The 15,660-nt window shown below is 38.7% G+C and overlaps 1 protein-coding gene across 8 annotated transcripts in view; it reads left to right on the forward strand.

Moving 5' to 3' along the window:
• Nucleotides 1-15,660, forward strand: part of NEK6 (NIMA related kinase 6) — a 169,154-nt gene that overhangs the window by 110,797 nt on the left and 42,697 nt on the right. For 5 of the 8 annotated variants that reach the window (XM_025194294.1, XM_025194300.1, XM_025194321.1 and 2 more), the window contains 4 exons: nt 1,181-1,306; nt 12,328-12,471; nt 12,550-12,696; nt 14,319-14,381. In XM_025194294.1, the coding sequence (XP_025050079.1) occupies nt 1,211-1,306; nt 12,328-12,471; nt 12,550-12,696; nt 14,319-14,381 (450 nt within the window). In that variant the 5' untranslated portion in view covers nt 1,181-1,210. The remainder of the gene's footprint in view (nt 1-1,180; nt 1,307-12,327; nt 12,472-12,549; nt 12,697-14,318; nt 14,382-15,660) is intronic. The other 3 variants (XM_025194329.1, XM_025194332.1, XM_025194336.1) reach the window with 3 other exon arrangements.

Raw genomic sequence — 15,660 nt, forward strand, 5'->3', positions numbered from 1 at the left:
GATCCCAAACTAGAATTTAATGAAAGTGAATGCAATCTAAAATAACAGTAAGTTGCTGTCAGCTTCCATTGTGCTTTATTACACCACTCCTGTTTTCATCGTTGTGCTGCTTGAAACAAGGGTAGGCACTTCTAAAAATTCTTTCAGACCTGTGTGTATTTCTTCTTCCTCCATTGCGTATTCCTTCCCCAGACTTCATCGTTTGTCTAGTTGCTGATGAATGCCAGAGATGATCTAGGCTCTATCAGGTTGCATCGCTAGCGAAGCTATTTCCAGCGTCTCGCACAGCTTCCTTTCGCTGGGCCCAAAGGGTAAAAGTAGGCCGTTCGACTCCTTGAACTAGGGAAGGTTTTGCTCCCTTATGAAACGTGGCGTGAGCTGAAGTAGGTGGCCTGCATTTTCCAGTAAAGTGGTTTTGCAGCTTATGCACTATCGCAAGGGGGCGTGGTTAGTTGGGCCAGAGCCGTGTTCCAGTGCCGTTTCATTAACCCAGGTCTCTGAATTCAGAAACCAAAGGTTGATCTAAGACAGCAGCTTGTCCTTCTGTCTGCTAACTTAGGGGAATTCCTGATGCTTCAGAGGAAGACTGGAAATGTGACTTGCTTGGGAATTGTTGAGAATTACTGGATATTGGTAAAGGTTTTTTTAAACGACTGGTAAATGTGCTAACTTTCCCAGATTGTTTGCATCTTACATTAGGAACTTAGGGCATTGAAAGCAATGATAACAATTGCTCCAAAATTAATTTGAGATTTCAACTGGTGCAGCACTGGTTTACACGAGTAACATACAAGTGATGTAAAACAATAACATCCAGGCAATTCTGCTTCGTATTCATACTTGTGTCAAAGCTCCTGCTTACCTACCTTACCTTACCTTACCTACCACTATGGAGAGTCAGAATGTGCTCGGCCGGTTGCTGTCTTCGTACCGAAGCTGGAAGGACTTTGGGGTTTCTATGGAAGTTAAGCATAGCGAAAGAGGAAGGATTCTTACTTCAGGCATTTCCTAGACAGATGCAACCACTGGAGCGGAGGGAGGAAAAGATCAGCATCTCTTCCTCTGTTTATGTCCAAACTTGTACATGCGTTTCCCCAGACACACAAGCTTCTTGCTTTTAATGTGTTGGATTGGCAACAGTGATATGACTGTCTTTTTTTTCTTTTCTTTTTAATTTCAGCACACTTCTTAGGGCAGAATTTGGCATGTTATGATGGAAGGACAACATAACCATCCACATCATCTAGGGGACCAGAACAACCCTCTTTGCAAACTGCCAGGACAGGAATATCAGCATGATCCTCAAGTAAGCACACTTTGTCCTTTAAATCCTAAGAATATAAATCACCTTTTACCAAAAGATGCCACGGTCCTTTGCGGTTTTTCTGGTAAGAAATAATATCATAACACATGTGGGGCATATCAGGACTTTGGCGGAGACAGCCTGAGAGTGTTGCCTCAAATCCTTTGTTTCCCATCTTCCTAGGATCATTAACATTTTCAGTCGTTGCACTTAAAGCAAGTGTTTTTGAAGTCAGATATAAAAAGCTCATGCCACGCTGACTGTCTGCTGCTGCAGTTCTTCAGACAGAGGCCAAAGAAGTCATTTGAATTTAAATGAATAAATATAATTTTTATCTGCTTGCATATTTTAATAGTGCATATTCAAGTGATAATTACCAAATAGAAGAAACAGTTTGGTCTAGATGAAATGTTATGCCGTGCTTCCAAGTCTTTGGAGCCTCTGGGATCTTGCTTCCTCAATTGTTTTTTGTGTGCACAAACACATTTCCTTGCAGTGGTGCTTGCTTTCTTGTACATGGCATTCCACAAAAACGGAGAAGAGGTATTGTTGGGTTTTATGCTGAAAATAGCTTCAGATTTTCAATGTAGTCAAGAAATTATTCTGATTGTTGTGGCTTCTGGCTGCCTCCCCCTTCCGCAGTTGTTTCAAATGGTCAGCATTATCAGAACAGCTAAGTTTTACCTGTGCACCATGTGAGTAGTAACCAAAAAGACTGTGCAATGAAAAAAATATATACTTGAGAGGACTGGTGGAAGTGTGACTGGATTCCAGACTGTAGAAGGAAGCGTGGGTGTCAGTTTGTCATTTTAAATACTGGATCCAGTAATATTTGGGGTTTCTTGAGCAGGGATAATTCACTGAAAAGCTGCAGCAAAACACAGTATAAGCTTTCCAAAAGCCAAGTTGCCTGCATATACAGTACAGTGATGAGTGTATCTTGTGCTGCACTGCCTTGAAAATACATAGGATGGAACACAGCCCCCTCCTTCCCCCTAATGTAGCAATTTGTCATATTAAGTCATTTAATAATAATTGAATCCCCTTGATTAATCTTCTAGAATTAGCCAGTTGCATTTTGAGCAATTAGGGTTAATTACTGCCTCATTTGGCAGGATGGAGCCCCTGTAATTATTTCATGAACAAGATGAGGAAGTGTTCTTATGCAGCAGATACATTCATGGCATCTTGGAGCACATGTTAGAATTTGTAATGACATAGTTAAGTGTAATTAGTAGCTAATACTCTATTTACTGCTGTTACCCTGATGCTGATCAGCCTCATTTGGCTGTATGGTCACTGTTCAGTGATGATTTCCCCCAACCCTGTTAGTACCTAAGTTATGTTAATAGGGGTCTCTGAGTGTGTTAGCTTTTCTGAAGATGATCCAGGTTACGGATATGGGCTGGAAAAAAAGATCGTTCATTTTTTTGCTATTGCTTTTAAAGCACTAATGCTGAGTAAGCCAATATATATAGCATTATGGGAAAGCTGAAATGTCTCCTTTCTGCAAACTCCCAGTTTGAGGACTAATGCAGGATTATCTTGGCACTGGAAATTACTATATCAGCTTCTTGGCATATCATCATGAATATGCATGGAAGCATCTCTGATTTTCTATTTGGTAGAAACAAAATGAGAATAATATATTTTTCGGTACTTCTCACCTGGAAGGCTCCCAAGTGTCATAGTGTCTGTGCAGTGGGAATGCAGCAGTTGTTGCCGCTAGTTATGCTGGCATGTCATGCAGTAGTTTACAGGTGAGAGGGATTTGGGAAGGAAGGCAGTTTTAGCCCAGCATCTCCTATGGAAGTGTCACATGTGAGATGTTTTTGTTGAGCAGATAGGGCTTCTAAGGTCTTAGCTGCGGGAGAAACTAAATGATTACTCTTTTCATCTGCAGAAGGACCAGAACAGGATTAATTCTTTTCTGTTGTTTCCATTTTTTAGATCAGTTATTTTCTTACAGTCATTTTCACTCTTTTCATTTTTAAAGAAAATAAAAAGGAAGATGCTTTCAGTCCTTCCCAGAAGTGCATTATTTCTATTTGAGAGATAGCAAAGTGGAGGCAACAACTTGCTTATTGCCACATAAAAAGTAGACTTGGGATCCAGAGTTTGTGATGCCCTGCCTTCCTCTACCGGACCACACTTCAGTAATGAGGCTGTGGTTTTATCCAATACTGCTTTACAGCTACTGCCACCTTTCAAGTCCCTTAGGCAAGTTGGGGAAAAGTGTTTTCTTTTCTTTTCAAGTTATATAAAGTGCTAGTGCAGGCACAGCTTTTGAGTTGCACCCAGGTCTCTTCTGCTTCCTGCCCTATGTATAGCTCTCATTCTGGAGGATTTTCCTGCTTCATCGAATTTGGGGATACAGCCATGGTACTCTGGTGGCTTGATATTTATTTTGTTATAAGTTGCAGATATAATAAAAGGTATATAATTTTGACTTTAAGAGAGATAAATTGACTACATGTCACAGTTTCTTGCAAACTTGCCCCAGAAGACCTGCAGTGCTAGTTTAGAGCCATCCCTTGCTGCTCATCTGCAGTATTTATATTTAGTGTTTTAGTTAACCTTTTCCTTATGACTCGCTATAGAACTTCATATTTAGAAGTTTTCTAATTAGAGTAAGTGAATATATAAATATAGAGAGGACCCAATAAAATCTTGGCCAGGCTTCTGGCTCCTTATCAGCCCAGCACTGTTTTCCTAGTAATGTTCCTGATTGCGGGTGGGTGATAATTCACATTTGCAGATTGCTTGCTGTGCGTAGCAGTAAGTAATAAAGATTATGGAAGGGGTATATAAAATGACATTTAAAAAATGTGGGATTTTTATTTTAATTAAAAAAAATTAGTTTTACAAGCCTTATGACACATTTCAACATCTTCTCTTTGCCACTTACTACAGTTCTCAGGTGCTAGGTCTGCTTCTGGTACAGATATTGGTCACTCCGTCTTGGATGCAGGTTTGAATTTATTACCCACTATTCTATTCCACTACATTGGCACCATGTTCCATACTATGTATTCCAGTCTGGAATAAGTCTGTTCCACTTACAATTCCCTGGAGCACCCAGCTTGCTTCTCAAGTGAATATTGACATGGGCTATTAACCAATGGTGGTGTCTCTTTTCTACTATCAACTTTTCATTAGCCAGTATACGTGTATTTTGATAGAGACGATAACATTTTGAAACTCAAGCCCAGTTGTTCAGCCAGCTTAAATTCTAGCTGATAGTTCAGGGTGACTGTACGGTTAGGTTTCCAAAGCTGTGAAGTCCAGACGTTTGAGATCTTGTATGTTCTTAAGGCTCAGGTATTAGTGAAATAATTGCATGTAATATCTGAGCAATATTTCCTATTTTAGAGCCCATCGTTTTCCTGTTCTGGTTGGTGGAGGTGGGAATCTTTACATTTTCCAGTTTATCTTCCTAATGTATTTTCACAAATCCATGTCAGAAGCAACATTTCCTTCTCAAAACATACCGAACATTTTTCAGGAAGACTTTTACTCTTAGGAGATGGATGTACCATTTGACAGGTCATAAAGAGATTTGAATAATTGATGTTGATATTAAATCAGTCCTTTGAATACATATACATTATACTGTATGTGTTAAAGCTTCCCTATGTACTATCACAGATGTCTTTTAAAGGTGAAATTAGTTTACGGTAAATGTCATTCAGATGAAGTATGCACTTTAAAAGCATAGAAACAGTTGCTTTAAAATTAATGATGCATTGCAAATATCAGAAAAAAGCTTACATCCAGCGTAAAGATAATTAAAATTCAGGTCAGAAGTCTATGACTTACTTGGACTAAATTTTTTAATGAGATTTCAGAAAATTAATTGGGCCAATGTTTTTGTTGTTTTGTTTTGTTCTGTTTTTAAAAATATTTGTTTCATGCTCCAATGAGGGGGTGGGGGATGATTTTTTTGTTTGATAACTAAGGCCTGTAATGTATAGCTTTTTCTTTTTAACTGTTGGTTACCCACACACAGTTGGTTTTAGGTACATCAGAGATGCACAGAACTTTCTGTGCCCTGGTGGTCATGAGTGCACACTTACAACTAGCTCTGGCTTCCCTATATGCCAATCAAGCAGGAAAAAACAACTGAATTTATGAATAATTATTTACTGTTTAGACTGTGGGCAGTTAGTAGAGGCATTTCCATTTTCTAGCCCTACCAAAACCTAGTTTTCTCCGTGCTTCTGGGTAAAGCTGCCATGCACCCACTTCCACATGGTGTTAATATTCTGCTGAGATTTTGCTCAATGTCTTAGTCTCTTTCTGGTATCATGGGTCAACAACAGCATTGCCTGCTTCTAGCCACAACCATCTTAGAACTGTTCAGCAGTTGCAAACTATTAGATTTTTAATAGTTAGTTAATTTAGTGGTGTTGAAACGCATTATATCAACTGTCCCAGAGACTGAAAGCCTGCAGAAGAAATACTGCATCTCCCAGCAGGTACCATATTTGAATTCTGTATTAAAACTGGACACACATTCCCATTTCAAAGTTCTTTAAGAGAGAGTTCCTTGTTCCCCTGTTTCTGTTTGCTTGTAGCTGGTTCCCTCCAGAAGAGGTGGAATAGGTTTAATAATTGATGAAAAGTCATTGTCAGAAAACGGAAAGGCATCAACTGCAACTGTAAATGTTAAGAGATGTGCAGGAAAGCAACCTGTTTACCCCTGGAACTGAAGTATGCAGTGTTCTGACCTCGTCTCTGTGTTAGCCTTTCGTGGCCACGCTGGCTTGATTGGGAATCGGACCCATGTCGTGTTGGGAGTATGGCCGAGCAGAATAGCCCATTTTAGTAAGACCAGAGAAGTCTCAGGTCATGCTTGTGCACTCTCCTTAGAGTATTGTAAACTGGGAAGCTAGCTGCTGAGCATGAGTGTATTGGAAAGGGGGACAAGGTTCCTTGGGTGAATTTGATATCTTTTATTAGCTTCTTCAAGATGAACAGAAGCCCCCTTGAAGTGCAGAAGGCAATCTAGTCTGTGCGCCTGGGTACCATTATAACGGATGATGCATCAGGAGGTGCCCAAGCCTACTCGGAAGGAGTAAATATATAGTGAGGAATTGTTTTAACCCTCTGTCTGCCTAGATTGTGTTGTAGGAAATGTCGGCCGATATTCCTTTATAATTAAAGTTTGCCTCGGAGCAGCTGATATAATTAGTCATCTTATCACATGCGTCTCTGAGGAGTTTCTCTGTTTGGTTTTTTTTAGAATGTGAAACCTCATTAATTCTCCTGTTTTGGCAGGAAATCCCATTAACCACCAGAATTTGGTGCTGAAGGATCTGGCAATCGTTTCCTTTAGAAGCATTTTGAGGAAGGTGGCCTGTCCCCACGACCGGGCTCATGTCAGCCCTGGATGTGCCAGGGACTTTGTCCAGAATAGCTGGTTGTTGGGACGATCTCTGCGTGGTGCTTTGAAAACAAATAGCAGCTTTATCCGAATGAGGGACATGGGTGACCTAAATTTTTGTCTAGTTCTTTTACAGATCAGCAGAAAAATGAGACACTGTTGTGTAGATATGGAGAGAGAAGCCTTTGTCTCAAAAATCAGTTCTTCCCAATCTTACAGCTGGCCTGGGAATAGGATGAGTCAAATCACTGCATTTTCATACTCCGGGGATGAAGTTCAAATCATGGTTATGTACAAAACTTGCCAGTTAATGTATCCCAAATGTGTTTGGGAGGTACTGGTGCTGGGCTCTGCCTCTGTGCTGACCTTGGTGCCTGGAGAGGTGAAGATCTCCTGAAATGTAAGTGGGTGGAAAGGTTTCACCGACCTGGTATTTTAGATCGGTAGAGGTATCGCTCCAGGGGAACGGTTCTAGCTATCCATTTGTGAGACATGATTTGTATGTGTCTGTTCTTTGACAGCTTCCCTGAAAAGTATTATCAAGGATTAAACTATGAAGGATCTGCAAAAAAACAGAGTTCCCCTTATTAAAGTGGTGAAATATATTTGCAAAAGGTCAGAATAGGAGCGAAATTTTCCTTGCGAGATGTTTACCAAGCGTTAAGTCTGTTCCTTTGCAACAGAACTCAGAAGAACTACATGCTGGCGTTAAATGCAGGAACAAAAAGGCACATGACAAATGGCCCATCCTAGACAATAGGCAGTTTTTCGGTAGGGTTTGGTCTGACCCAAGCATGCTTTTTGGTTCATGTTGTAATCTCACATCCTCTCCTAGGCTTTATGAAAGCTCCATTACTTTAATTAGGTCTGATAGGTTGTGATAGCAAATGCAAATCTAGGTCATTGCATATGTAAATGTGCAGCTGTAGTCCTGGAGGATGCCAGAACATATCAGCTGAGGTGTCCAGTCATCACCCAGCATTAACTCCAGCATGGCAAGCAGACTTTGTATGCCAACTAGGCTAGAAGTGGTTAGGACACCTGCATCTACCTTGTCAGTCTACTAGCATTATTTATTTTTTCAGTTAAGTCACTAGATATTTCTTGACACGTGCACAGAATATTAATTTGCATTTTAAACACACATTTATATTTTTACAATGTATGAAAAACAAACGAATGGGGTTCCTGTTTCCAACACAGATCTTTTGCTTGCATTTGGATGAGCGTTACTCCTTTGGCCAGATATTGGGTGCATGATGATTTGAAAGGTTACTAAGATATGTAACGTGTCGGCTGTGTTCAGCTTCCTGCTTGGGTCCATCTAAAATACAAACCATGGGTTTGTGCAAACATTCCTTTAATGCTGTGCAAGGATCACTTCTGCTATTGATAAGCGTAGGTAATCCCTACCAAATGGCTATATTTTCAACAGCTTGTTGTCTTAGTAGACTGAACCCAGCATAGCAGAGAAGTCATGCTTCTAGGTGTACTCTATCCCATTGTTGCCATAAGCAAAGGCCCCTTTTTTGGACTGAGACGTGTTGAATTCTTTTGGTTTGAATGTTTCTTGGAATAGCTTCCTTTAAATGATGACATCTGAACAGGAGAGGTGTGGGGTGGGCAGGCCCTCCCACACGGTTATAATGATCTCTCTTGGTCATTCTGGTGCTTTGGAAATATAGGAAAAGTTCTTGTATAACCTCCCAGTCCTAATCAGTAAGCCCCTCAGGAGAAGAGGCACCAATTCACCGTCACAGCTAAGGAACGTCTTTTGATGAGGTTTTTTTTAAAGACTAAATAGGCACGTTTTGCATGTTTAAACAGTGAGACACCTTTTTTGGCTGAATATTGTAATCCAGACTTAGCACGGTGATTTGACTGTATAACAAATAGCTGAATTAATTTATCCTTATTGGGAAAGCATTTGTATAAGATCAGAATAGGAGATGATATTTATCCATCAGTTGGTGCAAATATGTCTGACCACATCCTTGGTCCTTCTTCTGAATTCACCGATGAAGAACGGTGCATCTGTCCTGAATTGGATCAGGACTTGTTGGAGTGGAATGAAAACTGCCAGACTGTACGCCAGGCTCTTGTCAAGGGGAACTTTTCTAAAAGTAAATTTTCAAGAGCTGCCAAAGCTGTGAAGTCCGAATGTTGACAAGTATGGTTCGCTGTACGTAACCTCACATTGCTAATATTAATGGGAGGTTTTGGGGGGCTGACAGTGAATAACTGAAATGACACTCCGTGGATGCTAAAGCAGCTGTTGCATTAACAGTCTGGCGCATAGTTGACAATCCTTAAGCTCAAATTCGTTTCTCCAAACAGTATCAGTGACAATACGTTGTAGTATCAGCGTGCAACGTGGAGGAGAGAGACGAAGAGAAGAGAAACTTGTCCTGAGTTCTTATTGTAACTGAACTAGTGGCGCATGATAACTTCTGAACGTGACAAAGCTTCAAACCCAGCAAACCTCATGACAGTCGCATCCCTTTTTATAAATGGGACAAAATGTAGATTATAACCCCTATACTGGATTGGATTGTGAAGGTGGGGAGAAAAGCAGTGCATGTTCCTGCGTGCGCCACTTTTTGGAAAGAGGAAGTAACAAAGTCTGAGGCAATAATAGTTCAAGGGAAATGCTCCCTGTAATTAGCTTCCTCTTTCCATATGACTGACCTCGCTGAATGAAAGGCCAGTTGTAAATTAACCTAATTGTTTGCCCAGGCTGTTGCCCTTGCTGTAGACTTCTGATTGTTTTTTTTCAGCCCAGAGTAATCAAATCCTTTCCAAACAGTACTGCAAGACTGTTTATGGGCTCTGGGGCTGGAAATGTTCTTACCCAGGGCTTTGTTTCTGAAGCGATTACTCTGGGTGTCACTCTGGCAAGGGGAGTGTTTTTGCTCTTTTAGGGCATTTAAACTGAGGGAGATGATGAAGATGATGATGGCCTCAAGTTAAATTTGCCACTGTCTGCTACTTGCATTGTGAAATTTGGCGCAAACCTGATGGCTCTGTGCTATTTTTTTTGGTCTCAGCTAGAATTGGTAGGCACCTCTACGTGCACATTTATAGCAATGGTATGTTCTTGACGGAAATCTTCTGAGTTTTAATACTTGCGTAGCCAGCTGGGAACATCTGTGAACGGGGCGTTCTGCAGACATGTAGGAACGAAAAAGCTTGTGGCTACGAACAACACAAAGAGGTGAAGGGGACACAGGATGAAAGGACTTTGCGCTGTCATTTGTGGTGTAGAGCTGCATTTTGTATATCAGGGCATCTTTAAGTAATAAAACTGAAACTTTCACCTTCCATAAGTGTGCAAGAACCTGGCTTTTCATTGTTTTCTATGTTTTTTGTATTGGAGGTGTTTTGAAAATGGCTCTTGAAGTTGGTTTTAGCTGGCTGCGCGTTATAGTCGGTATGCTAGTTTTTGAGTTGGGTAGATTTATAAAAAAAAAAAAAAAAAAAAAAAAAAAAAAAAAAAAAAAAAAAAAAAAAAAAAAAAAAAAAAAAAAAAAAAAAAAAAAAAAAAAAAAAAAAAAAAAAAAAAAAAAAAAAAAAAAAAAAAAAAAAAAAAAAAAAAAAAAAAAAAAAAAAAAAAAAAAAAAAAAAAAAAAAAAAAAAAAAAAAAAAAAAAAAAAAAAAAAAAAAAAAAAAAAAAAAAAAAAAAAAAAAAAAAAAAAAAAAAAAAAAAAAAAAAAAAAAAAAAAAAAAAAAAAAAAAAAAAAAAAAAAAAAAAAAAAAAAAAAAAAAAAAAAAAAAAAAAAAAAAAAAAAAAAAAAAAAAAAAAAAAAAAAAAAAAAAAAAAAAAAAAAAAAAAAAAAAAAAAAAAAAAAAAAAAAAAAAAAAAAAAAAAAAAAAAAAAAAAAAAAAAAAAAAAAAAAAAAAAAAAAAAAAAAAAAAAAAAAAAAAAAAAAAAAAAAAAAAAAAAAAAAAAAAAAAAAAAAAAAAAAAAAAAAAAAAAAAAAAAAAAAAAAAATTCCAGTGGAGAAGATTTGGAAGTCTTCTGCAGAACATGGCATTTTGTAACAGCTTGTATGAAATGTATATAATCTTGGTTACAAAACCTCCAGCAATTATTTTTGGTTGTGGGTCAGAATTAGGCACCCAGCTGTAAACCCAGATGTATATTTTATTTGTAAATGCAAGAATGACACTTTTTTTTTAATATGTTGTATACCTTAATAACCTATTTCTGCTGATTTTTTTGCTCATTAAATTATCACCAATTTTAAGGCCTGGTAAGAGAGAGATTCTGTTTCATTGTCACAAATGCAGCATAATTGGAAGTTTCTGGGATGATGTCTCCTAAATCCTAAAGCCTGTGTTGTCCGTGGAGCAGGTTAGGTAACAGCAACAGCAGCAGAAGCTTCTTTCCTTCAAATGTACAGTCTCCACAGCCTATTTAGTCCAGGGCACCTCTGCTAGGATTGTCAACTGCAGATTCAATTGTTAATAATGACTTATATTAAAAGAGTGAATTTTTTGAGGGATTAATCTACAAGCTGGTCTAATTACATTTTTATTTTGTGATGAGAACTCTTAAAAGCTTAAAATGGTCTACTTGGCATGCACAGCAACTTTAAGTCATTAATTTTCATAATTTCTTTTTTAAATGTTGGTTAGCACTCCTGTTAATTATAGAAGAGACCAGAATGGCTCGAGGGAGCAGTTCCTGGTCTATAGAGTACATAATGCTTGTTATGCTGCATATACCTGCCTAACTACATATTTACCTGAGACTGCTCGAAAGTGGTAGTCAATCTGTCCCTTGTGAAAATAATGCACAAAGTTGATTTGCGGGTGAGTAGCTGGGGAGACAGCAGTTTGGGCCTAATTAGTTATTTACACAGGAGACCGGGACTTTTTCTTTTCTTTTCTAAGGCACTAACCTAGATGCATTAGTAGCATCAATTGCATTAAGACCAATAATGACTATATTTACAGACAAGTGTAAGTCAGCCTAGATCCAGCTCTTGCACCTCAGAAGTAAAAGCAAAAGTATTAAGATGTTTACCAATCTAAATTTCCTTGTATACATTTTCATAATCATTGCTGTTAACTAGTATCTTCTGTTTTATATTTAGATTTGGGGTTTTTGTTAACTCGCAATATTTTAAAGTGAGGAATAAAAATGTGTCAGAAATTGTCTGCTTTACGCTGGGGCATAAATTTTGCTGCTGTAATTACTACAAAAGAACTGAAATCTGTAGGTATAAAATGAGGAAGTAAAAAAGCGTTTGTGATGAACTAGGAAATCGTATGGTTTATACCTGTTGAACAAGGCCTGTCTGCTTCCTGTAGGCTAATTTTTGTGGGTAGCAAAGGAACTTTTCAGTGAGGTCCTGAACTTTCCCCGTTCGGTGCCCTGGCACGGTGCGGCCTAGCGTAGACAAGGAAGGTTGCTGTCAGGCAAAGGAATCCAGCCTGCTTCCACGAGAGGAGATTTTTGTGGCAGACCCATGCCGTCACTCTTAACTACGCAACATTTTCAACCTTGTATTATCAGTAACGATAGAAGTTGCAGCATTGTGAGCGTGGAGCAAGAGAGTTGGAGAAATCTCAACTCGTTGTGTTCCAATTGAGTTTTTCTCATTCACTGACTGTTTTATTTCTTTTGAATAAGCAGAGGCATCTGACGTCCTACCCATACCGCTGCACCTTGGCAGATTTTCAAATAGAGAAAAAGATTGGCCGAGGGCAATTCAGCGAAGTCTACAAAGCAACTTGCCTTCTGGACAGAAAACCTGTGGCGTTAAAGAAAGTTCAGGTGGGCATTCAAATGGAAGAGCTGATGGTTTTATGGGTGAAAGAGACCATTCTCAGACTTCTGCTTGATTTTTCACAGATTTTTGTAGGTGAAGTGCCTTCTCCCCGTCAGAATTCTCCCGCCAGTGGAAAGGATGGAAAGGGACAGTTCATAGAGTCAAGCCCTGAAGGGACGATTAGATCATCTGATATGAGCTGCAGATCACAGGCCACGAATTTAACTTGTGTATGGCTAAAGCATATCTTCTAGAGAGGCATTAAGTCTTGATTTGAAAACATCAGAAGATCTGAATCTGTTGGTGGGGTATTCCACTGGTTAATTGCCCCCATTGTATTTAAAAAAAAAAAAAATTGTGCCTAATTTGTCATTTGAATTTGTTGGTGTTTGGCAGTCTTTTTTTTTTCCCTGTCTGAATTGCTGCAGTGGATGGTGGTCACCGTTGACTCTCATAGACAGGAGCAGTGTTAGTGTTGTGGTTGTCTTCTATGGGATTTGTGGAGGCACGGAGATAAACTGATTTGTCTTAGGCTCACAATGAGTCAGTGCCATAACTGGGAGCAGATTCCAAGGCTTGGTGTCCAGTAATTTTTTTTAACCTGTCCCCTGAAAAAACGTCTTGACACGCACCATGCTTGGGTCATTTGACCCCAGCTGTCTTTCCTGCCCAGATGCAGGAGGGCTGGACCCGATGATCCCGTGAGGTCCCTTCTAGTCCCTAATATCTAGGAATTACTTCGCTCCCAGCAGACAAATCCAGCTCGGCTCCTGTCTTGACTGGATCAGAGCCAATGTGTTTGTGCCACCCAATCTTTGCCCTTTGGGTCTAGAATTGGATAGATCTCTCTAACAACACTGATGTGGAGCTATTGTATTTTCATGCCACTTTTCATTCATTTTTTCAAAAGGATTTGTCTTGTTTACTTTTGGATAACACGTAGAAAAAACCCCTAACAAAAAACCCCAAGGTGTTGATTGGCATAGACATAAAATTAGGAAACTAACTTCTTGACACAGGACTAGAGTATGGGAATATGGAGTGTCATGAAAGGTTGACAGAAAAGGGGCAGATGGTTGAGGACATAAACTCAGGGGTGGAAACCCTGGCTCGCTGCTCTTCTCGAAAGAACACCATTGATATTTGGGAACAGGGGAGCAGCTGACATGCTCGATTAAAGGTTTCAGTGGCCAGACTTTTCACTGGTGGAATAAAATTATAGAAAGAGGTTTTTTTTTTCTTCTTCCTGTATTCATTAAATGATATGTTGTTAAAAACAAATCTGAAGATATTTCACACAAACACGCTGCAAGCTTATATCTAGGATTAAAGTACCATGCAGTTTTTTGAACAGCATTTTGCTAAAAGAAATGTCTAATTCTTGAACAGATCTTTTAAATTCTTGGTACCAATGACTTGAACTCTGCTTATTAAAGAATGAATATTAATGCTCATTACTCTTGTTAATTAATGCAGGGGAGTCTGTGAAAGGAAGCACAGTTCTGGATTGTTTAAGGAGAGGAAAAGATATGATTTAATATTTCATACACAATGTGAAAACAGTGTTAAATTAAATAACTCTTTCTTTTTACGATGACCAAATTGGCAACAAGTCCACAAACTAAAACCTCGTTTTTCTCACTGCTTAGCATATCGCCAGTAGGTGCTGATGTTAATTTTGCTGTTTTATAGTAGTGGCTTAAAAAGTCAACCTCATGTGATTCTAACCACAATTTGTATCATTTAAATCAAAGGGGAGTGAAAAAACAGATTCCTTTTTAAGATATGATAAGTTTAGCATCTCTTGCATTTCTTGCTTGTTTCTAATCTACTACTCATTCTGTCTTTGAAGATTTTTGAAATGATGGATGCCAAGGCCAGACAGGATTGCATTAAAGAAATTGATCTTTTAAAGGTAAGGATTTCTCTGGTGACTTAGTATTTTCCATTTGAGAGAGTTTTGTTTTATGGTCCTTTGGGCAAGTCTTGCATGACAAATCCAGGCAGATGATTTCAAGTTACAGTTCCTATTAGGAGCTTGGAGCAGGACCTCACTTTAGGCAGGGCAGTACCTACATAGTTCCTATTGCAGCTTTGTGCAACACTTCTCTTTTACTCTCTGCCCCTTAATTTTATTTGGTTTTCTGCCTTATGTATTGAATATCTCTTTCTACCCTCCCACCCGTTCCCCTATTTTTCTTGCTCACAGCATGGCAAGTGCTTTAGCAACAAGGTATTTTCTTTTGATAAAAACGGTGATTATGCATTGCCCACTGGCCAGGATTTGGCCAGAGGGCATTGAGCATTTTGATGCATCTGTGTCCATGCTTGATGTGAGTGAATTGATGCCAGTAACATGTATGATGTTCCTACTCATCCATTTATTTTTATTTTTATTTTTTTTACTGATATAGAAGACACAACAAGTATATGCTTAAATATTGCACAGAGATGTTTCTCTGCTGTTCTGACCCACAGTGCCAGGAACTGTCACGTTCCAAGGAACAAACTAAAAGCTTAGAAAACTGGTGGTGGCAAAGTTGGTAGGTAGTTAATCAGCTAGTTCAAACCCAGAAGCTTGCACTGAAAGATGGAGCAGGAAAAAAACCGCATCAGCAATTGGATCAAATTGTTGTAGCTGTTCTTTCATGACAAGTATGTGCTTCAGGTTTGGTTTGTCTTTTTACACACAAGGGTCAAATGTCCTGATATTCCAATGAACCTACAAGCAGGGATGGGGGTGGTACCTTTCTGTGTGGGATCATGTGATGGGGGAAAATACCTTCTTCATTCATGACAGTAGAAGCTCCTGGAGTTCAGAGGTACTTTACTTACCCAGGTTGTAGCTCCATTACAACCACAACAGTGAGGATCAGAGACAAAGTTAATTAATATGCTGAAGATTTTGCATTACTACATCACTAGTCGCCCTTTTTCAGAAGAGAAAAACAAGCTTTCTTGGTTTTCTAGCTTCCAGAAATTTCTCAGATCTGAACGAGTTAATTATGTTAACAAAACTGAATGAACTGACATGACAAAATTCCTCCCTGTACCATGAGATGCCAATGTCACAATAAATTTTAATGGGTTTATTTTTAAAAAGGATTTGAATAAAAATACAGGTTACATCAAGATAGATACAAAATGGTAATTTAGGTAAAGGTGTGGCCAGCCTATGCAAAGATAGAGGGATT

The sequence above is a fragment of the Alligator sinensis genome, unplaced genomic scaffold, assembly GCF_000455745.1.
Source record: "Alligator sinensis unplaced genomic scaffold, ASM45574v1 scaffold611_2, whole genome shotgun sequence".
Lineage (NCBI taxonomy): Eukaryota > Metazoa > Chordata > Crocodylia > Alligatoridae > Alligator > Alligator sinensis.